The following is a 27,073-nucleotide window of genomic DNA, read 5'->3' on the forward strand; positions in this document are numbered from 1 at the left end:
CCCTATGAAATCCCCAAACCACCTTCCCTACCCTCTGGCTCCTACCCTTGTAACCGCACCCGATGTAAAACCTGTCCCATGCACCTTCCCACCACCACCTACTCCAGTAGTGTAACCCGGAAGGTGTACACGATCAAAGGCAGAGCCACGTGTGAAAGCACCCACGTGATTTACCAACTGACCTGCCTACACTGTGAAGCTTTATATGTGGGAATGACCAGCAACAAACTGTCCATTCACATGAATGGACACAGGTAGACAGTGTTTGTTGGTAATGAGGATCACCCTGTGGCTAAACATGCCTTGGTGCACGGCCAGCACATCTTGGCACAGTGTTACACCATCCAGGTTATATGGATACTTCCCACTAACACCAACCTGTCAGAACTCCGGAGATGGGAACTTGCCCTTCAGTATATCCTCTCTTCCTGTTACCCACCAGGCCTCAACCTCTGCTAATTTCAAGTTACCGCCGCTCATACCTCACCTGTCATTCAACAACATCTCTGCCTCTGTACTTCCGCCTCGACTGACATCTCTGCCCAAACTCTTTGCCTTTACAAATGTCTGCTTGTGTCTGTATATGTGCGGATGGATGTGTGTGTGTGTGTGTGTGAGTGTATACCTGTCCTTTTTTTCCCCCTAAGGTAAGTCTTTCCGCTCCCGGGATTGGAATGACTCCTTACCCTCTCCCTTAAAACCCACATCCTTTTGTCTTTCCCTCTCCTTCCCTCTTTCCTGATGAAGCAACCATTGGTTGTGAAAGCTTGAATTTTGTGTGTGTGTTTGTGTTTGATTGTGTGTCTATCAATATGCCAACACTTTCGTTTGGTAAGTTACATCATCTTTGTTTTTAGATATATGCAATACATATATATATTTATTTGTATATATTTTAAATTAATATAAAAAAAAAATTGTAAAGCCAGCTACGCTCAGAATCCGAAATACACAACAGATTAATTATCTCACACCACATTATCAACCACATACATAAACATATATACATTGCATATATTTAAGTTAATTACCCAATTAATTCCTATAATGTTAACCTGTTTTTGTATTCTATATGTGTCTTCTCTTTCATCATTACATACATTGTGTACTTTATACTTTTTCTTCTTTTATATACTTAAATTTTATTATGTTATTGTAACTGTTTTTGTTTTTTTGCTAAAAACCTGCAGTAACGAAATTGTCACCCATATATAACAACGCACTTGCAGGAAAAATAAACTGTATCGAATAAAAATAAATATGTAAAAACCCTACGGCTGAAAAGGGACGCCAGCATGCCCTCAAACAGCCTCCCGCCTTCAGAGGAGGGGTGGGGGGGGGGGGGGGGGGGGCGAACCTACCTTGCTATCCCTTCCCGCACCAGCCTACTCCTTACCACCATCACCCAGTTGCCTCTCCCATCATGCGCTCCTGCTCGAAGTCTGGCCTCAGCAGCCAGAGACTGTGGTCATGTGTGCGAGTTGTATTTGCTTGAGTGTGTGTGTATGTTGTCTATTTTCGCTGAATGCTCACTTCCTCACAGTCTTTCTGTTGTGCCTATCTGTAACTCAGCATCTCCATTGCATGGTGAGTAGCAGCTATCTTTTTCATAATATTGTTGCATTCCATCCTGGATTTTCCGTTGTTTGATTCAAGCCAATGTGACGCACAGATTAAACAACATGCCAAAGAAGGAGTTTTTTGACAGTTTGACGAGGTTGTCTGAACATCTGTGCATCATACTCATTTGATGGAGAGACAATGTTGAATACATGATGCATTAAAACCACCACCTTTTTTTATTAATCCTGCCTTGAAACTTTTTGGACTGATGTAGTATCTATAAAAGATTTGCCTTCTAATACAACAAGAGATTCTAAAATACTTCTGCTTGCTGTTGACACTACCTTGATAGTGAAGGACATTAAGCAAAACACAGGATACGTGCCAAATAGTGTAGTTCAAGACATAAATTCATTACTTGCAGAAAATAAAATGATGCTAAATCACAGTAGCACTCAGTTTGTACTGTTTCTAACACACACCTCATCAAAAACTGCCATTTTCATCAAGAGAAAGGGCAAAAAAATGTGGAAAAATTTGTGGGTCTATAAAAAGATCGATGCACAAAGCATAAGAGAACTTTCAATGGCATTCCTTAGCCACATATCTTGCTGAGAACCAGAGAAAATTTTGGTCTTACATAAAATCACCAAGGGGGTCAAAGGCTTCTGTCCTGTCAATCATCGACCAGTCTTGGGTGGGAACGCAAGTGAAGCCCGAGGTCTTAAATCTCTCATTCAAGAAATCATTCATGTAGGAGGATCATACATTGTTTGACCACTGCACTCCTATATGGACACTGAAATTGGCATTCCTGGTGTTGAGAAACAACTCAAAGAGTTGAAAACAAATAAGTGACCAGGTCCAGATGGAATCCCAATTCAGTTTTACGAAGAGTACTCTACAGCACTGGCCGTTTATTTAGCTTGCACTTCTCATGAATCTCTCACTCAGTGCAAAATCCCAAGTGACTAGAGCAAAGCAGCAGTGACTCCTATCTACAAAAAGAGTAAAAGAACAGATCCATAAAATTACAGATCCACATCCTCATCATTGGTATGCTGTAGAATTCTTGAACTTATTCTAACTTCAGATATAATAACTTTCCTTCACACAGAAAAGCTTCCACCCACGTATTAACACAGATATAGAAAGCATCACTTGTGTGGAACTCAGCTTGGCCTTTCATTGCACGATCTCCTGTGAACCATGTGTGAAGTGCAACAGGTAGATTCCATACTCCCAGATTTCTAGAATGTGTTTGCCATAGTGCCCCAATGCAGACTGTTAACAAAGGTCTGAGCACATGGAACAGGTTCCCAGAAACATGAGAGGCTCAAAGACTTCTTAAGTAATAGAACCCAGTACACTGTCCTTGATGACGAGTGTTCATTGGACAAGAGTACTGTCGGGAGTGCCCCAGGCAAGTGTGGTGGGGCTGCTCTTATTCTCAATGTACATAAATGATCTGACAGATTGGGTGAGCAGCAGTCTGTGACTGTTTGCTGATGTACATGGGAAGATATCAATAGTTGAATTACTGTGGGATACAGGATGACTTGCTTTCTAATTTGCGATTGTTATTCTAACCACCTTTTAAATAATACAAAAAGTAGTGTTTTAAGTTCTTAAAATTATATACAAACACGATTTAAATACTGAGAGTATTTGAATACAAAACTACCTTATCCTAGGAACACTAACCTGCAACAGGAAACATCCTCCAAAACCAATTTTGCACAGCAGTAATGTTGTTAGCTCCTTTAGGTGTTGTCGGTTGTATATATCTGGTATTACAAGAACAGCTCTATAGTGCTGGGAAGAAATAAAAAAATATGAGTGATAAATTGATAACTTCAAAGTAAACATGAGTTTTATTGGTGAAATTGTTTCTTAATACTATAATAATGTAGTCATAAAGCTGCTTGCAAAACAATAAATTCACTGACAGATGGTATAACCAAATATCTAGCAATGCAGCTGAACTTTCTAATGATCCATTTTCATCAGCATGTTAAGAACTCAGCAGAGCTTATGAAAGTGTTCCAAGGGATGTATCTAGATAAGAGCGATTTATTAGTCAGTTTCAATGTCACGTGTCTCTTAACACAGACGTCACTAGAAAACTCCACTGTAGTGCTTGACACCCACTTCAACAAAACATTCAAACAAACTGTCAACACACACATATACCATCACTTAATTTCAATGTGGAGATTATATTCTATATACAAACAGGCAGAGTCGCTATGAGATCTCCTCTAGGTTCAGAGTGGAGGACTTTGAGGAAATAGCAATGAAAATCTTGCATTTGAAAACAAAATAGTTCTACATGTATTTTGATGATACTTCCATAGGGTTGTGGGGATTGTAGGGGGGATATTCTTCATTTACAATGTGACTGGGGTCCTGGCAGCCAACTTTCCAATGTTTCCACCCCACTCTATTTTTAGTCAGAGCATACGCTTGCTTTGTTAATTTTAAATGTAAATACGCTGTGTAAGGCCAATACTATAGTAAATATGGCTCAAAGACAAATAAAAAATGAAATGTGATTTAGTTGTCCCAGTTCTAATTAACACCGAGTGACAACTGCTTTCCACCTACTGGCATTTGTTACCCCATTTCATGCACAGCCATGTGTAAAAGCAGCTACATTATATATCAACCGTATTGCAACTAGTGCACAGTATTCTACATAAGTATTACCACAAACTATCAATTCTCATGTATGGCACTGCCAAATTGTGGTCAAAGACCAACTAGGCCATCCTGTTGTTGCAGATGTTGCACAACAAAACATGGTTGACTTTAACAGTTGCTTCACAATTTGCGCCACTTGGTTTCTGCCCTTGAATGACAGCTTTCCTGAGTTGTGTAAATGGTAAGTCATGACATTCTTTGTTCCTATAACCCACCTGGTCTCAATCTCTGCTGGTTCTGGCCTCCTACTCACTCTCCCCTAACCTTCTGTTCCCATATCATTCCAACTGCTATTCCCACACTGAGCTTTCACAGTGTTCTCCCCAGCAGGCTTCTCCTGCTCCCTTCATATAATTACTTTCTATCACCTTGTATTTTCCTTTATAGCAAATCGTTAGGGTGAGGGGGGAACAGTGAACAGCTTTTCGTCTACCTTAAAAAAAAAGATTCCTTATCGATCACGGTAAGGAACGATTCTAATTAAGGATTGTGATTCGGTTCACAACTTCTGCCCCTATGTCAAAGTAGTATGACAGTTGTATGTGAAGTTCTTGATGTGGCAGAGATATGTGTTTTTAGGTCAAAATGCACTGTTTTTACAGTGAATAAATTCCATCCTCAAGGTATGATTCCTGAAAATCTACAAAATATTCATTTACTGCTGCTGTTAACTACTTCATTACACTTAGATTTTTCTCCTCTCACATTGTTTTAGATGTGGAGCTAGGGAAAGTCTGAAAGTGCCAAATCTAAACAATAGTTGTGATGTTCCAAAACTTTATATTTCAGATCCCTCAGATCCTACTGCCAATGCATTTTTCATTGCCCCAATGAAACATGATATTCTTTCTGATACATTACTAACATATGTCTTCATCCAGTTAGTCACTGAGGACTTTCACACTTAGACAAATTACACAAGTTCAGTAATTGATCAACAATACAGCTATTTTTGAAATGCTTTTTAAAACTGGGAAAATAGTAAGTTAAAAGAAGAGAGTTAAGTGATTCTTATTAAGAGCTTAAATGAATAGCTAACTGACATGACAAAATTATGACACAACAGTTTGTAGAACGTGATGTTGAATAAGGAAAGTTTTAGAAGTTTTAAATTTACAATATATGGTAGATCTATTTGGAATCCTTTTCATTTTGTTCTTCCACTAATGAGCCTACATGGGCAGGATACAAAAAAGCCTGCCAAGGCAATAATTTGTTTAATAACAATTAGTGCTAATTCAAAAGTATTTATAATGTTGTAAGAGTTGAAGAGAATCACTTAGACACCAGGTAGCCAAGGCAGCCACTGTAGAACACTGCAATCTTTTGACTGCCAAAGAAAAATTAAAAGGGAGGGGAGGGGTTGTCTCCTGTCAACTTCACTCACAAGGCCCCAAATCCCTTAAGTAGAACAACTCAACAAGAAAAAATAAATACTAAATATGAAGATATTAATGTAATCTCTTTTTATGGCTCCAAGCGTTTTGTTTGGAAATAGTATCACAGCTGGAGCATGTCACAGATGGTAAACTGAAGTTAGAAAAGGTACAGCTGATGACGGGTATACATTTTCACATGGGTAATTGTCTGATATAAGCTGCCCACTCCAGCTATCAGCTTTATGGACAAGAGGACAACACAGACCTTCAAAGTATGTGTGAAATTTGATTAGCTTCATTAGTTCATATACACTACCTTGCATGAATTCAACACACAGAGGGAGGTGGTGTGTGCCTATTTACTACGGAAAAGTATAATAATTAGTAGAGGTATAGGACTGCAAGGGTAATAGAAATTTAGTGATTTTTATGACACTATGATTGAGACTATTAAGACAACAAACTTTACAAAAGAAACAGTACACATGAAGAAAAATGTAAAGTGTTACAAGATGAAGCACCTATCAGATATTAATCAGAATTTGTGGAAATATTCATCACATAACATGTATTAAATTATTCAACTTTCATTCCATTGGAACTGATGTCTATCACCAACCAACACCAGTATTTGGCGTGAACTTCCCCTCCTAAAGGTACAAATACATGCTTATATTTGTTGTGGTATGGAAGCAAATAGTCTCCAAATGTCATCTTAAAGAATTTTTAGCTATGCCTGAAACACATGCTGTGTCAGTTCTTGAAGACTGATGCCTGAAAGTATTAAAGCATATGTCTTCCCACAGCATCCCACAGAGGCCCTATAGGAGGTAAATCAGGAGATCGGACAAGCCAGTCTAGGACGCACACATTTCTCATGGCATTCACACTGTATTATGCCATTTGGTACCCTAATCATGAAGAAAATTACAACTGGGTTTACCATTCTTGCCACATATTGTCAAGTGTTCAGCCTCCCTTCACCAATTACTGTATCAGTCCCCACGCACCCCAAATTCCAGGAGTTGCAGGTGTACAGTCTCAGGAACTGCCACTTCTTGACCCTTTTCACAAGAAAATCTTCGATGAATTGGCCCAATTTGACAGCAACAAACACAATCAAAACCCACTGCTGAATATCATAGAATATCACTCCATATTCCAGTACTCTACTCTACATTTGATGTCTGTGGTACTGTGTCAGCAGCAAAACAACACACAGCAATTCGAGATCTCAATCCATATTCCCGTAATCTGTTGCCGATGATTGACTGTGACACTGTGTAACCTCTGCTTGGATCTCACTTGTCATCCATCTAACTGTCATGGCCCAGTTGAATGGTCCTACAATTTTCTCATGATGTGGTCCTTCTGGAAGAACCCATGCTTACTCTTTATGTCACACTGTTGTCCTGAATGCATCTCATCATCACTCATTCTGCAGTCATTTCCCTAGTGCCACTTGTCTGTGTGGTCTATCAGTACGATGTTACCGTGTCTCTCAGGCTATGGATCTGACCTTTCTCAAAGCCCGAAAGATTGTGTTAAGCTGTACGGCACATCCTATCGGAACCCACTGTTGTGCCCTCTACTTGGAAAGTTCCAGTTATATTAAACACACCCAACAGCTATCATTTACCCACACGATTCTTCATCTGTAGGAACGGTTTTTTTCTGTACTATACTCGCATAAGAACAAAATTTCATTCAACATGTTCCATAGGCATGGAAATACTGGAGAATAAGTTTGATAGTGTTCATTCAAGGTGTTCACAATGTAACCCTTTCCACTTTCTTCAGTGTAATCTGACAGGTTCATTTAGCAAAAGCGTAAAAGTAAATTTATTAAGTATATATTTTTCTCACTAAGCGAAAATGTACAAATAAAAACATGTAAATGTCGTGTGACTAGGGCCTCCCGTTGGGTAGACCGTTCGCTGGGTGCAAGTCTTTCGATTTGACGCCACTTCGGCAACTTGCGTGTCGATGAAGATGAAATGATGATGATTAGGACAACACAACACCCAGTCCCTGAACAGAGAAAATCTCAGACCCATCCAGGAATCAACACAACTGTCGTACAATGTAAACATGGAATATTATTATGACCAATGCTATATCATGCTTTCTCCTTCAGTTGTTCATTCTACATCTAATTTCACTGAAGGGTTGCCATAATGGAATTGTGAGAACTGTAACAAGAGCAGGCATTAAAATGTTTCAGTTTCAAATTATTTATTTATTTATTATCTTACCAGAACATAGTCGACTTATCAACACCAATTTTATTATTGTATGGCAGGTGTTATTTAGAAGTATATTCAAACAGCAACTGTGAAATTATCACCACTGACATAATTAAGGAATATACTATTCACAGGCAGTATTAGAAAGATACAAAGTATCAACTGTTGTTGTCATGGTCTACAGTCCAAAGACTGGTTTGATGCTGCTCCCCCTGCTACTCTATCCCATGCAAGCCTCATCTCTCAATAACTACTGCAATCTACCAATCTACATCCTTCTCAATCTGCTTACTGTATTCACACCCTGGTCTCCCTCTACAATTTTTACCTCCCCTCCCCCCCCCCCCCCCAAACACACACACTTTCCTACAATTCTAAATTGATGACCACTTGATGTAGCGTCCTATCAATCAATCTCCTCTTTTAGTCAAATTGGGCATAAATTTCTCGTCCCCTCAATTCTATTCAGTACCTCCTCATCAGTTACATGATCTACCCATCTAATCTTCAGCATTCTTCTGTAGCACCACATTTCAAAAGCTTCAACTCTCTTCTTGTCCAAACTGTTTATCATCCACGTTTCACTTCCATACATCACTACACTCCAGACAAATACCTTCAGAAAAGCCTGCTTAACACTTAAGTCTATATTTGATGTTAACAAATTTCTCTTCTTCAGAAATGCTTATCTTTCCATTGCCAGTCTACATTTTATATCCTCCCTAAATTGAGCATCATCAATTATTTTGCTGACAAATAGCAAAACCTATCTACTACTTTAAGTGCCTTGTTGCTAATCTAATTCCCTCAGCCTCATCTGATTTAATTTGACTACATTCCATTATCCTTGTCTTGCTTTTGCTGATGTCCACATTACATTCCCCTTGCAAGACAATGTCCATTCTGTTCAGCTGCTCTTCCAAGTCTTTTGCTGTGTCTGACAGAATCACAATGTCACTGTCAGACCTCAAGGTTTTTATTTCTTCTCCCTGAACTTCAATGCCTCCTCCAAATTTTTCTTTGGTTTTCCTTACTGCTTGCCCAATATACAGACTGAATAACATTAGGGACAGTCTATGACCCTGGCCCTCTGCCTTCTAAACTACTGCTTCCCTTTCATGTCCCTCGACTCCCATAACTGCCATCTGATTTCTATACAAGTTGTAATAGCCTTTTGCTCCTTTTTTTACCCCTACTACCTTCAGAATTTCAAAGAGAGTATTACAGTCAATGTTATCAAAAACTTTCTCTGAGTCTAAAACTGCTATAAAAGTAGGTTTGCCTTCCCTTGACCTTTCTTCTAAGATAAGTCATAGGGTTAGTATTACCTTGCACGCTCCTACATTTCTCTGAAATCCACGTTGATCTTCCCCAACATCAGCTTCTACCAGGTTTTCCATTCTTCTGTAAAGAATTTGTGTCAGTGTTTTCCAACCATGACTTATTGAACTAATAGTTCAGTAATTTTCACATCTGTCAGCAACTGCTTTCTTTCGAATTGGAATTGTTATACTCTTCTTGGAGTCTGAAGGTATTTTGCCTGTCTCATACATCTTGCACACCAGATGTAAGAGGTTTGTCATGGCTGGCCGTCCCAAGGCAATTTGTAAATCTACTTTCAACTTAAGGCTTTCAGTGCTCTGTCACATTCTTCTCGCAGTACCATATCTCCCATTTCATCTTCATCTATGTCCTCTTCCATTTTTATAAAACTACCTTCAAGTTCATCTCCCTAGCAGAGACCCTCTACATACTCCTTCCACATTTCAGCTTTCCCTTCTTTGCTTAGTACTGGTTTACCATCTGAGTTCTTGATATTCACACAGGTACAGCTGATTCTCTTTTCTTTCTCCAAAAGTCTCTTTAATATTCCTGTAGGTGGCATCTACCTTTCCCACAGTGAAATATGCTTCTAAACCCTTACATTTGCCCTCTAGCCATTCCAGCTTAGCCATTTTGACTTCCTGTCAATCTCATTTTTTAGACATATATTTTCCCTTTTGCTGGTTTTATTTGCTGCATTTTCATATTTTCATCTTTCATCAATTAAACTCAGTACATCCTGTGTTATCAAAGGATTTCTCCTAGGCCTTGTCCTTTTACCTATTTCATCCTCCGTTGCCTTCACTATTTCATATCTTAAACTACCCATTTGTCCTCTACAGTATTTCTTTCCCCTCTTCTAGACAACCATTGCCTAATGCTCCCTCTGAAACTCTCAACAACCTCTGGTATTTTCAACTCATCCAGGTCCTATCTCCTTAACTTCCTATCTTTATGAAATTTCTTCAGTTTTAATCAACAGTCCATAACCAATAAATTGTGGTCAGAGTCTTCTTTCATGATTCGTAAACCTTTAATTGCAGTTGACTTCTGCAGAAGTCCACTGTAATTGGACCTTGCAGATAGTGGACTGCTGTAGGTTGCCTGGGAAAGAGACGTTCCTTCTGGCGGACTGCTGTCGCAGTAAAGCCTGCTCTGTGTATTTACCATTTTGCTAAACTACACTACTGGCCATTAAAATTGCTACACCACGAAGATGATGTGCTACAGACGCGAAATTTAACAGACAGGAAGAAGATGCTGTGATATGCAAATGATTAGCTTTTCAGAGCATTCACACAAGTTTGGCGCCGGTGGCGACACCTACAACGTGCTAACATGAGGAAAGTTTCCAACCGATTTCCCACACACGAACAGCAGTTGACCGGTGTTGCCTGGTGAAATGTTGTTGTGATGGCTCGTGTAAGAAGGAGAAATGCGTGCCATCACGTTTCCGACTTTGATAAAGGTCGGACTGTAGCTTATAGCGATTGCGGTTTATCGTATCGCGACATTGCTGCTCGCGTTGGTCGAGATCCAATGACTGTTAGCAGAATATGGAATCGGTGGGTTCAGGAGGGCAATACGAAATGCCATGCTGGATCCCAGTGCTCTCGTATCACTAGCGGTCGAGATGACAGGCATCTTATCCGCATGGCTGTAAAGGATCGTGCATCCACGTCTCAATCCCCGAGTCAACAGATGGGGACGTTTGCAAGACAACAACCATCTGCACAAACAGTTTGACAACGTTTGCAGCAGCATGGACTATCAGCTCGGAGACCGCGGCTGCGGTTACCCTTGACGCTGCATTACAGACAGGAGTGCCTGCGATGGTGTACTCAATGATGAACCTGGGTGCACGAATGGCAAAACATCATTTTTTCGGATGAATCCTGGTTCTGTTTACAGCATCATGATGGTCACATCCGTGTTTGGCGACATCGCGGTGAACGCACACTGGAAGCGTGTATTCACCATCGCCATACTGGCATATCACCCTGCGTGATGGTATGTGTGCCATTGGTTACATGTCTCAGTCACCTCTTGTTCACATTGACAGCACTTTGAACAATGGACGTTACATTTCAGATGTGTTACGACCCGTGGCTCTGCCCTTCATTCGATCCCTGCGAAACCCTACATTTCAGTAGGATAATGCACGACCGCATGTTGCAGGTACTGTATGGGCCTTTCGGATACAGAAAATGTTCGACTGCTGCCCTGGCCAGCACATTCTCCAGATCTTTCACCAATTGAAAACGTCTGGTCAATGGTGGCCGAGCAATTGGCTCGTCACAATACGCCAGTCACTACTCTTGATGAACTGTGGTGTCGTGTTGAAGCTGCACGGGCAGCTCTACCTGTATACGCCATCCAAGCTCTGTTTGACTCAATGCCCAGGCATATCAAGGCTGTTATTACAGCCAGAGGTAGTGGTTCTGGGTACTGATTTCTCAGGATCTATGCACCCAAATTGCATGAAAATGTAATCACATGTCAGTTCTAGTATAATACAGGGTGATTCAAAAAGAATACCACAACTTTAGGAATTTAAAACTCTGCAACGACAAAAGGCAGAGCTAAGCACTATCTGTCGGCGAATTAAGGGAGCTATAAAGTTTCATTTAGTTGTACATTTGTTCGCTTGAGGCGCTGTTGACTAGGCGTCAGTGTCAGTTGATGCTAAGATGGCGACCGCTCAACAGAAAGCTTTTTGTGTTATTGAGTACGGCAGAAGTGAATCGATGACAGTTGTTCAGCGTGCATTTCGAACGAAGTATGGTGTTAAACCTCCTGATAGGTGGTGTATTAAACGTTGGTATAAACAGTTTACAGAGAATGGGTGTTTGTGCAAAGGGAAAAGTTCTGGACGGCCGAGAACGAGTGATGAAAATGTAGCACGCATCCAGCAAGCATTTGTTCGCAGCCCAGGAAAATCGACTCACAGAGCTAGCAGAGAGCTGCAAATTCCACAATCAACTGTATGGAGAGTCCTACGAAAAAGGTTAGTTATGAAACCTTATCGTCTGAAATTGGTTCAAGCACTGTCTGCAGCTGATAAGATTAAAAGAATCGATTTCTGTGATTTTATCCTTGCTCAAATGGAAACAGATGAATCTTTCGTTTGAAAGATTGTGTTTAGTGATGAAGCAACTTTCCACACTAACGGGAAAGTCAACCGTCACAATGTCTGTATATGGGGCACTGAGAATCCGCGGGAAACAACTCAGTATGAACGTGACTCGCCTAAGGTGAACGTTTTCTGAGCCATTTCCGCCAATAAAGTTTTTGGTCCCTTTTTCTTCGCAGGTGCTACTGTAACTGGACTACAGTATCTGGAGATGTTAGAGAATTGGCTGTTCCCTCACCTCGAACAAGAAGCACAACAATTCATATTTCAGCAGGATGGAGCGCCACCACATTGGCACTTATCTGTCCGTAACTACCTGAACGTCAACTACCCGAGGCGATGGATCGGCCGCCAGGCAGCCCGTGACAGAGCACTTCATCACTGGCCTCCAAGAAGCCCTGATCTTACCCCCTGCGATTTTTTCTTATGGGGGTATGTTATGGATATGGTGTTTTGGCCACCTCTCCCAGCCACCATTGATGATTTGAAACGAGAAATAACAGCAGCTATCCAAACTGTTACGCCTGATATGCTACAGAGAGTGTGGAACGAGTTGGAGTATCGGGTTGATATTGCTCGAGTGTCTGGAGGGGGCCATATTGAACATCTCTGAACTTGTTTTTGAGTGAAAAAAACCTTTTTAAATACTCTTTGTAATGATGTATAACAGAAGGTTATATTATGTTTCTTTCATTAAATACACATTTTTAAAGTGTGGTATTCTTTTTGAATCACCCTGTATATTTGGCCAATGAATACCCGTTTATCATCTGCATTTCTTATGGTGAAGCAATTTTAATGGCCAGTAGTGTAAATTGTTGTGCAAGCAATGTCCTTAGTGTTATCTAATGGGCTTTATGAACATTTTTTGTACAGCAATGTACTGCTACTAGGTATTGTGGGCATTCACTTAGCACTATGGTACACGCAAATGATTTTGGGCATTTAGTTAGTAGTGTAGTGTGCACGGAGGCACATCTGTATTGCCTCCTTTCTCTGTTGTAGAAATACTACTTTCATGTAAGATTTTATTTTGAAAATGAGCAAACTGTTTTACTCAGCCAAAAAAGCCTTGAAATTGCTACTATACAGTGATTTTGAGGTCAGCAGTGAAAATGAATCTAACTGATTCATTACCATAAGCAAGTGCTTTGGCACAACAATCACTTGAGCAGTACGCAGTCGAGAATCGTCCATCCAGGGCGCTTAGCCAGCCAGCCGCATCTCCCATCGTTAAAAGTTAAACCAAGTGTTAACAATGAGAAAATTATGCTCAATGCAAAATTCTACCAAGTGGCTTCCTCTTTCATTCCCTACCCCCAGTCCATAACTATCTACCATTTTTCCTTATCTTCCTTTTCCTACTATTGAATTCTAGTCTCCCATTGCAATTAAATTTCAGTCTCCCTTAATCTCTTCACTGCCTGTGGAGCTTGTTGGCATATAAACTTGTACTACTGTGGTAGGTGTAGGCTTCATGTCTATCTTGGCTATGATAATGCGTCCACTATGCTGTTCATAGCAACTTACCTGCATTCCTGTTTTCTTATTCATTATTAAACCTACTCCAGCATTGCCCCTATGTGAATTTGAATCTACAACCTTGTATTCACTTGATTAGAAGTGTGGCTTCAGTTGCCTGAGACTGCAGTCATATGTATGTGAGTTACGTTTGGGTTTGTGTGTGTGTGTGTGTGTGTGTGTGTGGTCTATTTTTGACAAGGGGATTTTGGCCGAAAGATTTATTTGTGAGAATCTCCTTGTTGTGCCTATCTGCGACTCAGCATCTCCACTAAACGGTGAGTGTCAACTTTCCTTTTCATAATATTGTTACTTTCTATCCTGGATTTTCCACGGTTTGATCAAAAATCCTGTTCCTCCTGGCACCAAATTTCACTAATTTCGATTACATCTAACCTCAAGCTAACTGTTGCCCTTTTTAAATTTTCTGATCTATCTGCCCAATTAAGGGATCTAACACTCCATGCTCTGATCCACAGAACGGCAGTTTTGTTTCTCCCAGTGACATCATCCTGCTGAGCAGTCCCCATGCAGATATCCAAATAGGGGACACTTTACTTCTGCAATTTTTTACCCAAGAAGATGTCATCATCATTTAACCACACAGCAGAGCTGCTTGCCCTCAGGAAAAATTAAAGCTGTAGTTTCCCCTTGCCTTCATCCATTTGCAGTACCAGCACACAGCATGGCAGTTTTTGTTAGTGATACAAGGATATGTCAGTCAGTCATTAAGACTTTCAGCCATTTGCAGTACCAGTACACAGCGAGGCTGTTTTGGTTAATGCTACAAGGCCAGCTCAGTCAATCATTAAGAGTGCTGCCTTTGCAACTATTGAAAAGGCTGCTGTCCCTCTTCACGAATCACATGTTTGTCTGGTCTCTCAATAATACCCCTCTGTTGTGGTTGCATCTACAGTACAGCTATCTGTATCACTGAGGCACACAAGGCACCCCACTAAAGGCCCATGGTGGTGGGTGTGGAGTATCAATTACAGTAAATAATACACAGATATGTTTGCAATGTAATGGAAAATATCATCATCTCACTTACTCGTAAATCCTTAAGTGGGATATCTAATCTGTTTTTAATTATCCAACTCCAAATTGTCTCCAGGTCAGCTAAGACACCACTCATTGAACCACCAGGACCAGCATGAAGATTTAGATCCCCACGTCTGTAGGGGAAGTGAATATTGTAATCCAAATTTGGATTTATGTGCATTACCTGAAAACAATGTAAATCTACTTATAAAAATACATGGAAAGGAATCAAAAAAGCTGACAGCACATAAGCTTGTTTAATAAAGCAAAAATCTCTACAAAATTAAATTCAAATATATTTAAAATGTCAGAACTTAACTAATGGAAATGAAAATTATTATCAATTAAACAGGCAGCAATAAAATACAGTGAAACAGGCATTAAAAGTTTGTCTATTCTTTCAAATATTTTCAAGCCAGTACAACTGCAACAAAATTAAACTATCCATAAACAGAGGTCACAAACAACACAGATGTAAAAGTACTGTACATTTACTTTTGTAGATGATGTAAAAATGTTTTAAAAATCTGATTTGGACATAATTCTGGTTGTCTACTATTGAAGACACAACAAAACACACATTCATTATGTGCAAAGAAAACTTGTACCTGTCATGGTTACAGAAGTGCATTGTGCTACTGTCCTCACACTGTTTGTTTTTTTTAACTCCTTCTGTTTTCCATTCATTCACTCATTTATTCATTGTGTTTCACAGATACCACCAAGAAGGATGACCTTCATGGATGTGGAACAAATCAAAGCATGCATTAACAAAAGACAATCAAATCATACAATCTCAAACTGTACAATATATAAACAATAAACTACCACTATTCAACTTAATGCAGTTTATGGTTGTATCAGCTAAATGTAAGTAGATTAGAGAGAAATCCGTTGTTTTAAAACAAGTTGCTGCTTCCTCAGGTGCATTAAGCAACTGCTCTTGATCTTAAAGTTGTAACTTAATATTCACTTGATTAACACTGGTATTTTACAAAGAAATATTACCTAGATTTGTAACAACAGAAGCCTGTTTACACAACATTATTACGTGTCATGTAGCTGTACAATGAATACTTCTGCTTAGATTAGATTAGATTAATACTAGTTCCATGGATCATGAATACGATACTTCGGAATGATGTGGAACGAGTCAAATTTTCCAATACATGACATAATTAAGTTAATTAAACAACATATTAATTTAATATAACAACTTTTTTTATTTTTTTGTGTTTTTTTTCTTAATTTATATCTAAAAATTCCTCTATGGAGTGGAAGGAGTTGTCATTCAGAAATTCTTTTAATTTCTTCTTAAATATTTTTGGTTATCTGCCAGACTTTTGATACTATTTGGTAAGTGACCAAAGACTTTAGTGGCAGAATAATTCACTCCTTTCTGTGCCAAAGTTAGATTTAATCTTGAACAGTGAAGATCATCCTTTCTCCTAGTATTGTAGTTATGCACACTGCTATTACTTTTGAATTGGGTTTGGTTGTTAATAACAAATTTCATAAGAGAGTATATATACTGAGAAGCTACTGTGAATATCCCTATATCCTTAAATAAACGTCTGCAGGATGATCTTGGGTGGACTCCAGCTATTATTCTGATTACATGCTTTTGTGCAATAAATAATTTATTCCTCAGTGATGAATTACCCCAAAATATGATGCCATATGAAAGCAATGAATGAAAATAGGCGTAGTAAGCTAATTTACTAAGGTGTTTATCACCAAAATTTGCAATGACTCTTATTGCATAAGTAGCTGAACTCAAACGTTTCAGCAGATCATCAATGTGTTTCTTCCAACTTAATCTCTCATCAATGGACACACCTAAAAATTTGGAATATTCTACCTTAGCTATATGCTTCTGATTAATGTCTATATTTATTAATGGCGTCATACCATTCACTGTACGGGAATGTATGTACTGTGTCTTATCAGAATTCAGTGAGAGTCCGTTTACAAGGAACCACTTAATAATTTCCTGAAAGACAGTATTGACAATTTCATCAGTTAATTCTTGTTTGTCAGGTGTGATTACTATACTTGTATCATCAGCAAAGAGAACTAACTTTGCCTCTTCATGAATATACAATGGCAAGTCATTAATATATATTAAGAACAACAAAGGACCCAAGACCGACCCTTGTGGAACCCCATTCTTGATAGATCCCCAGTTTGAGGAATGTGCTGATCTTTGCATATTATGAGAACTGCTTATTTCAACTTTCTGCACTCGTCCAGTTAGGTACGAATTGAACCATTTGTGCACTGTCCCACTCATGCCACAATATTTGAGCTTGTCTAACAGAATTTCATGATTACACAATCAAAAGCCTTTTAGAGATCACAAAAAATCCCAATGGGTGGTGTTTGGTTATTCAGATCATTCAAAATTTGATTGGTGAAAGCATATATGGCATTTTCTGTTGAAAAACCTTTCTGGAAACCAAACTGACATTTTGTTAGTACTTCATTTTTACAGATATGTGAAGCTACTCTTGAATACATTACTTTCTCAAAAATTTTGGATAAAGCTGTTAGAAGGGAGATTGGACAGTAATTGTTGACATCAGATCTATCCCCCTTTTTATGCAAAGGTATAACAAATAGCATATTTCAGTCTATCAGGGAAAATGCCCTGTTCCAGAGAGCTATTACACAGGTGGCTGAGAATCTTACTTATCTGTTGAGAACAAGCTTTTAGTATTTTGCTGGAAATGCCATCAATTCCATGTGAGTTTTTGCTTTTAAGCAGGTTTATTATTTTCCTAATTTCAGAGGGAGAAGTGGGTGAGATTTCAATTGTATCAAATTGCATAGGTATGGCCTCTTCCATTAACAGCCTAGCATCTTCTAATGAACACCTGGATCCTAATATATCCACAACATTTAGAAAATGATTATTAAAAATATTTTCAACTTCTGACTTTTTGTTCATAAAGTTTTCATTCAATTTGATGGTAATACTGTCTTCCTGTGCTCTTGGTTGACCTGTAACTATTTTCTTGGGGAAGCAGTTTTCAAATGCATTTACAAAAATGTCATGAAATAAGTTATGTTTTAAATTGGCATCAGGTTCACGGTACACCTCATCCCAGTCTAACTGCTGTAGGCTTTCCCTGAAATTTGCAATTGTTAAATCGTTGACTGAACGTACTACTTTGGAGGACTGTTTAGTATTGCTGAATGGAGCTATGTCATATATTGTAACTAGCTGTGCACCATGATCAGAAAGACCATTTTCAACAGGCTGAGCATTTATCTGGTTAAACTTATCTTGGCCTATAAAGAAGTTATCTATCAGTGAGCTGCTATCCTTTACCACCCGAGTAGGAAAATCAATAACGGGTGTCAAATTGAAAGAACCGAGTAATACTTCAAGGTCATTTTTCCTATTACCCTCTTTCAGAGAATCTACATTGAAGTCCCCACAAATAATAATTTGCTTCCCCCTGTCTGACAGATAGGACAACAAGGAGCCCAAAATTTTCAGAAATAGATGAAAATTTCCTGATGGGGACCTATATACAGTTACAATTATAAATGTGCCTTTATTTAATTTAAGCTCACAGGCACATGCTTCTATATGTTTCTCTACACAAAACTTTTTTGTTTCTATACTTTCTGCACTTTTCATGTAGTGAACCAGAATCTAAACAAACAGATAATTTGAAGGGAAGTGGATAATGGAGTATATTTTCTTTACAACTGGTACTCCCTTTTCATCAGCTTCTCTTCTCAATCTTCCTTTTTGTGGGTTAACATCGTCTTCTATTGTCTTTCTTGTCTTGTTGCCAATAGAAAGTAATTACAAAAGATAACAAAAACAACTGTCACATATTAAATGCCCTATTATTCATGTTGTGGTATGTACATTATGCATTACAGGCAGGTTAAAATATATGTTTGCTAACACAGCCAAGAAAAGCTGACAACTATAAATCTATCATTTTTTAAATGCCACACTGAAAACTAATCCAGATACTCATGAGGAGCACCATACCAAAAAACACGTATCTGGATCCACAAAATATACCTATCACACGAATATAACCAACTAATGTGCCATATATACAATAGATGCTTCAAACAACCAGTTTCAAAAATGGGAAATAAACATGCTTATTGGTCATTTTTGTTACGGCATAAAGTCAAGCGCCAGCACACCAGTCAGGAAAGAAAGAGAGGAGATGGCTGTGAGAAGAAGTCAGCCAATCGCATGCTGACTGGACCTCCCTCGAGGACACCAATGCGACAGCAGCAGCCCCTGTGAAGTGGACATAAGCACTGCAATCGACTGGCGGGGCCCCAGTTCAAGAGCAGCTTCAAGATTAGACACTTGTATAGCAGTGTCAACTCTATTCACTTCGTTTGTACCCTCTATGTACCACAGACATGAAATTTTTTATACTGAAGAAGATTTATTATTTCATATGTCACCCTTTGCTTGTGACACATCTGTGTAATTGCAAAATTAAGTAATGTATCTCTTCTTTTTCTAATAAAACTCATTATTACAATTTGTTTGAATGTTTGTCTAGCAAACCAAGTAAGCAGGCTTCCTAGACACCACAATTTTAATCTGTAACAAAAGTATAAAACTGTTGCAGAGCTAAAAAAGTGACTATTATCAGAAACCTATTGAACAATTTTCTGCAGAAACATCCCCCAGGCTGTGGCTAAGCCATGTCTCCACAATATCCTTTCTTTCAGAAGTGCTAGTTCTGCAAGGTTCGCAGGAGAGCTTCTGTAAAGTTTGGAAGGTAGGAGACGAGATACTGGCAGAAATAAAGCTGTGAGGACGGGGCGTGAATCATGCTTGGGTAGCTAAGATGGTAGCACTTGCCCGCGAAAGGCAAAGGTCCTGAGTTCGAGTCTCGGTCTGGCTCACAGTTTTAATGTAAATCTTACTCCTCTCGCATTTTTTTAAAAGACTTTACCATCAACAATAGTAGTGACAACAACAAAGGAGGGAGGGGGAGATTACAAGTTCCAGCACATCTTAATCTGTGAAGCAGGAGTGTTAGCAGCTATGTGGGAATGTGTCTTGTACAAAAATTAGCAGGTAGACCAAGTACGAGGAATGAGGACTTCTCATACAATGATGAGCTACTGATAACAAGAGATAGAAAGTCTGTAATATTAACTGTCATCAGCAACAGTGCTGAACTACGTTCTTTTCAATAATATACACAATAGTTCTGCACTTTACTTTCTTCAATTCCATGGTCTCTGCAACAGGAAAGTAACTTTAATACATTCTTGAAACAGTGTTTTACATATTTTAACTAGCAACTGGCAGCAGTTTATTCACATAATTCCGCCTCTACTGACCACAATAAATGCCTAACAAAAGCCAGCAGTGTAAAAATACAATTAAATAATCTCTATGAAATATTAAGAAATACAAAGGATTCCCCCTATTTCCCCTACATAGACAATGGGCATTTGCATTAACTATCAATTATTGTTCTTGAATTAAATGACAGTCATCTAGTTCATCAAACAAGTGTTTTATGCTCTGATATGGTGGTCTATTTTGCTGTTTGAGCACTGTGCTATCATCATTTATTCATTCATTGTGTTCTGTAGAGACCATTAAAAAGGAGAACCTTTAGGGTGTTGAACAAGTCAAAGTAAGTAACAAAATACAAGGAAATGGTAGAAACTTTATTGTATACTGTATTAACAATAAACTATCACCAATACTATTCATGATTATGTCAGCTAAATTTAATCAAGTAAATTAGAAAAGAAGATACTACTTTTGAAAGAGCTGCCGCCTATTCAGTTACACTTAATATTTACTGTAAGAGCTGCCGCCTATTCAGTTACACTTAATATTTACTCTATGTTGCTGCTGTTAGCTTAATATTATTTGATTGAAATCATAACTTCCCTGAGTAATACTCAACAACATCCATAAATACTCAGTCCTACTTGCAGTACGTTAGTATTTGTCATGTAGATTTACAACAAACACTGCGAGTTGCCACACAGAAAACATAATTTTTCATCCTTGCATCTTTATATTCAGACAATTGAATCAAAAAGTGGCTAATGAATATGTTTTTAATTTTCTTCTGAAAAGGTAGGGATTTACAATTTCATACTGTATGTTAGATGGGAACGTGAATATTTTCCCATCAGAGTACAGAACTGCAGTCTGTACACTACACAAAGAGGCAAAATCTAAATGGAGAATAATTTTTTGAACTGTACTGCATCTGTGAACATCACAATGCAGAAGAAACTAATATTTATTGTCAGCAACAAAAGGCATTAATGATTAATGTATTATGAAGTGAGTAATAATTCCAAGATCCCCAAAATGGCATCTGCTACCTATATGGTTATCTGCTTTATACAGTATTTCTGTTGATCATGTCCGCTCAAAAAACATTTACGTGCACTGCCCCAGAAGATAATTCTGTAAGACAATAAGAGGGAAATATGCAAAACAATCAAACAGCCCCGTTTTTACATCAACACAATGAGAGATGCTTCTAAAGAAAAACCTGCTGAACTGAGTCTCTTGATAAATTTATCTATGTACTGACTCCATTTTAGTGTGCTATTCAACTAGAGCCACAAGATATTTTATACTGTCTTTCATTTAGTGCATGAGCATTTCTAGGTCTGGTGAAGGCTACATCAATGGAAAGAACAGGATGAAATAACAACAATAATACAAAAAGGGTAAGATTGGTACTCACTCATACAGAGGAGATATTGGGTTGCAGACAGGCACAATGAAAAGAATGCTACACACTGAAGCTTTTGACCAAAAGGCCTTCTTCCAAAATAGAGAAAACACACACACACACACACACACACACACACACAACACTCTCTCTCTCTCTCTCTCTCACACACACACACACACACACACACACACACACACACACACACATAACCACCGTCTCTGGCTGCTAAGGCCAGTACAGATTATTATTTATTAATATTTACTGATACAGAACTATCTATCTTTACCGGCACAGCAAACCACAAAGAACTCCAGGAATTCAGAATGTTCATCAGTAGCAATTTTCAGTGTAACAAAATATTATATACCCAGATAAGGTGGAATTTGGGTCCAGCATCACTTCGTACACTTAATCGATGAAATCATGTCCACTGGAACATATTCTTCTACTCCAGGCATCAACAGCAGACTTTCAAACCCAGCTCACTTGGTGTATTTCAGAGACGGGAAAATGGTGTTAAGAACACAAAAAACTCTCTGTAACTGGAGTGCTTAATTAACTGTAAAGTGGACAAAACCATATCCACAAAGTGTTGCACAGTACTGATAATATGGCATTCTTGACAACACCAACAATGAAGCTCTTATAATTACACAACAATCATGAGCAACTGAACTCCACTGAATTAGGAGTGCCTAGTTAGTAGCCGTTTTCACCCTAATGTTGGCATGATAGGGTTCCCTCAATGCATCCAGTCAGGTCTCAATCCATGTGCATAAAATTTAAGCTTCATAGTACAAAGGGCGGTCAAATGAAAATGAGACAGATGGAAAAATGTAAGCAGACTGTTTATTATTCCAAAAGTAAACTCCATAACTGTTATCCCACTGTGAGACAAGACAGAAAATTCCTTTACAGAAAAATGTTTTCAACTGCCCTTGGAACCTTGACTGTACCCAGGCATACCACCTTCTCGTCCAAAGCAAATCGACAGCCATGAATTCCTTTCTTCAGGGCTCCAAAAATAAGGAAATTGCATGGAGAGAGATTGGGACTGTGTGGAGGATGTGTAAGTGCTTACCAACAAAACTTCTGCAAGATACTCAAAACAACCTTGGCAACATGCAGGCCCATGTACACTGCAGAAGTTTTGCTGGGAAGCCCTTTCACATCCTCCATACAGTCCCGATCTCTTCCTGTACGGTTTCCATGTTTTTGAAGCCCTCAAGACAGTCATCAGTGGTAGTTGATTTGCTTCGGATGGAGGTGCATGTTTGGGTACAATTGTGGTTTCACTGGCAACTGCACACATGAAGGCACTGTCTATCTTGTCGCATAGTGGGATAAATGTATTGACAGTTATGGTGATTGCATCTGAAATAATAAACGATTTATTAACTTTTTCCATCTGTCTCATTTTCATTTAACTGCCATTCACATAAATGGAAGAGGGTTCCTTGGACTTCATAATCAGAAAAATCTTGAAAAAAAGTCAGCAACTTTGCAAAATATTACTCCTAAAAAAACTAAACTCCATGCGAACAGGCCATGGAGGACCAACGGTACCGGCCAGCCTCCGCATCATCCTCAGCCCACAAGCATCACCGGATGAGGATATGGAGGGGCTTGTGGTCAGCGCACCGCTGTCCTGGCTGTATGTCAGTTCACAAGACCTGCATGAAGCCATTTATCATCTAGTTACAGGTTGTTTACTTCAGTTTCCTTAACCAAAAGTGTTCTCATTTGAATAAAACTGATCAGGTGGTGTGACAGGTCAGTGGCCCCAAGGCAGGTAGAAAGAGGGCAGAGCAAGTCAAGCCTTTCTGTTCACGACCCATTCTGGACAACTTCCGGTAATCTTCGCTCTTGAGAGATAGTAGCACATGTAGGAAGTACAATGTCTCTATCTTCAATTTGTTTATGGCAAATGTTTGCTCAGGTATTACTTATACGAAATGATGAAGTAAATTGCCAATGGTCATGCACTCATTAATAGTTTTCTTTTGCAATTTGCAGGTGCGTAAATTAATTGTGCATCAAACTGCCACACCAGCTGTGAAGGAAGTGATGATTTAATGGTAATTTGAATAACAACCACAAAAACAGAACCTGTATGTTCCTCATCACTGCATATGACAAAGTGTGGTATTTTGTCCCTCTCTATATTTGGATTTCAGTATTCTTTCTAAGTTAAATAACAGGTTGTTGATCATGATATCCCTGTTGTAACTTTACAAAAATCACTCATGGTACCCATTTCTTGTTCTGTCATTTTGGGTGTCTTTGATCCTGATCAGTTTTCTCAATCAAAAGTTAAAATGGTCAGTGCATTGAATTATGAAGCAGAACAGTCAGACTAAAATATTATAAGGGTTCAAGTAGGATTTGATCACATTACATAAATTATCAACAACGGGGTTGAGGAGCTTGTTTCTAATACACTGAGAGTATAGCTTATCATATCTGATCGACACTTTCCTTTCAACCAGTGCTGTAGTGGCACAAAAATGAAGGATTTATCAGTGCTCTACACCTAGTTTCAAACTAAAAGTTTTGAACAGTCTGACTGAGGGGCATCAAGCTCATGGAGGATTCCAATAATTAATCTTTGTATCATCATACTTTGCTAGGGTATAAAAAAAAACTTACATCACATTATTAAAATTAAAAGACCAATATCAATAATAAATTTGAAAGTAATAAAGTTATTCGTTATTCTGCTACTTCTGAACAGTACTTATTATAGATACAAAGAAAATGAGATTTTTAGGGGCTCACATTTTTTCTAAACCTAGGGGTCAAGAGCAACCCTACACCTTTTCCTACAGAGCCAAAATTACAAACAGTTAACTTTTTGTGCAATGGAACCAATCTGTAGGGCAGGAGCGGGTGTTACCAGAAAGAAAAGATTCCAACTTGAAGAATAAGAGCCATTCTAATGGCATGGATGTTACAAGAAACTGAGCCGCCAAACAAACAGATGCACTTGGTCTGGCAGTAGGTTCCTGTGTATTTTGCCTGTGTAAGCCAATGGCAAACATAACAATGGCCTCTTTTTATTCAAAGAAAACGTACCCCACAGAAGGATATCTTCTACACCTACTTGGATGGTGTCTCATTGGCAATCAATATGCATTACTTAATGTGGTTTTCTGCTGTGCATATCTTGCCACTGGCAGTGCGTACCAAACGTAAAGCATCTCATCACCCCAGGTGACCTTTTCCATATTTTGAGCATCCGATGGTGTTGTGCCTATGCCCAAACTAATTCTTCGAATGAATGAATCAATGAATATGATCCGTTATATGCACTGATGAGAGGTACACATGTGGAGCAATGGCTTCTGGCTCCCATAGGGAGTGGTAGTTCTCAATGTTATGGATGCCCACCCAAGTTGGGGGGCAGCACTGACATGGAGAGTGGTTTGGTGCACTGTGGCCTTTCCACCATTGCTCCAATATATAACAGTTGACAGAAAACCCTCACAACATGTTGTTGTCTGAGGTGGTTGACTTATGCCAGGGCCGGCCAAGGCAGGGTGTGCGGGCTGCGGGGCAGCCCGTCTGGGCTTTGCTCTGTCTTTCTCAGAAGTACCCAGGACATCACAATGTTTCATGTTGCAGTGTGGCATTTTTTGGTCGGTATGACACTCTTTACTTCAGCAGAATCGTGATGTCAGTGCTGTTTATCCTTCGCTATTTGTTCGTGCTATGAAGGATGTTCACAGGTCCAGTGGCTATTTGCACAAAATAGGCAGTCAAGTAATCTATTGTCACAAGCCTTTACAAATTAATGGGAATGATAGGAGGGATGACAATTCTCATTATATATCATGCAGTTGAAAAAGTGACAGGTACTGCACATTTGCTATGAAATGACATTACAACACCACACAGAACGAATTTAAAGATTTAGTTGGCAATGAAAGAGCCAAAATTTACAACAATTAATAGACAGGATTCATTGTTCTCTACATCAAGAGGCACTCTGTGCTAAATTTGCAGGCATGGAACACATGAAGAAATTGGTGGTATGAACAGAAAATTTCTGAAGTCACACACATCATTCCACTGACGGCTGCTTCAGTTTTTGATGGAACTGAACAAAGAGTACTGTGAAATACATTGGTCAAGTCAAGGGGCTTGCCTGCAACGATTTTTCAATTTAAAACTCACCATTGTTGAATTTATGAAGACAGAAGGAGTCTAGTAATGAAAATTAGAACCTCCTGAAAGGATTGCAGACCTAACATTTCAAGTGGACTTGAATACACATTTCCCACAGTAGGACATTGCAAGAAGAGAAATAGCATGTTTCTGATTTGTTCGGATGCATTCAAAGAGAAAATCACGTTGTAGAAGAGGCACATTCTGACAAAAACAGTCCAGTTCCCTAATCCCACAGGTGTTAAATAAAACACGAGGTTTGAAAAATTTTTGTGGCCGTGAAAAAATTACAAGTTTAGTTTCCTACTCATCTTGAGGACATTGCCAATCTCACATCTGTTTTGAGACCATTTGGCATTTCAGTTGATTCCAATCTCACATCTGTTTTGAGACCATTTGGCATTTCAGTTGAAAGTGCCCCTATACACATGCAGATGTAACTGACTGATCTACAAGTTAGTCCCATTTTAAAGACATGACACACTAATGGTAACACCATCCAGGTGTCTACATTGCTTTCCTTGGGTAGAGTTTCCTTATCTTCATAATGAAAGTTCTATTGATCAATATATGTGCGTGGAAGACGTTTTTTAGATCAGGAAACTAAGTAAGTCACAATATTGTGGCAACCTGAGGGCAAAAATCTGTGAAATTGTCTTTGTCTGTCTGTCTGTATACCAACAGTTGGTACTAGATAAAAATTATATCTTCAGTGTGCCAAAAATAATCAAATAGTACTGAACATTTGTTTTGTTTTTTATGTATGTTATTGAAAAATGTGAAATATAAAACCAAATCTTAAGCAGTCTGACTCCACCGCCATTTAAATATGTTGCAGCTACAGTTGCCCCTCCTCGAGCTCAGACGGTGCAGTATGGCGGTAGGGGAAATGTGCCAGCATGGATGAGCTCTATCGCACTCGTTCCTAGGCAGAACCCGCAGGATTAATTCTGGACCCCTCTGACTTAGATTGTGGCCACCTGCCGAACAGAGGTACTGACAGTAAACTCTTGACACAGAGACATAGGAAAAGTCCAATGCCAGCACAAACTTGGAGGCAGTGTCTCCCATGTACTCAGCATCCATAATTAGGCCACAATGAAATATGCTATCTTGCACTAAACTGGCATGTCAATGGTTAGCACAAGATCTGAAGACATTCCAGTCATAAGACATATCCCATTCACCACGGTGCCAGAGTTCACTCTCTCTCTCGAACACAGCAACTATATCTAATTCAGTTGTTCATATGGTGAATAGCATTCTACGCTTTCATAA

General features: G+C 39.0%; 1 protein-coding gene across 3 annotated transcripts in view; it reads right to left on the reverse strand.

Moving 5' to 3' along the window:
- Positions 1 to 27,073, reverse strand: part of LOC124616084 (actin-related protein 8) — a 171,531-nt gene that overhangs the window by 116,264 nt on the left and 28,194 nt on the right. For all 3 annotated transcript variants that reach the window (XM_047144335.1, XM_047144336.1, XM_047144334.1), the window contains exons 4-5: positions 14,920 to 15,093; positions 3,268 to 3,378 (exon numbers count right to left, since the gene is read on the reverse strand). In XM_047144335.1, coding sequence (XP_047000291.1) covers positions 3,268 to 3,378; positions 14,920 to 15,093 — 285 coding nt within the window. The remainder of the gene's footprint in view (positions 1 to 3,267; positions 3,379 to 14,919; positions 15,094 to 27,073) is intronic.

The sequence above is a fragment of the Schistocerca americana genome, chromosome 5 (genome assembly GCF_021461395.2).
Source record: "Schistocerca americana isolate TAMUIC-IGC-003095 chromosome 5, iqSchAmer2.1, whole genome shotgun sequence".
Classification (NCBI taxonomy): Eukaryota; Metazoa; Arthropoda; class Insecta; order Orthoptera; family Acrididae; genus Schistocerca; species Schistocerca americana.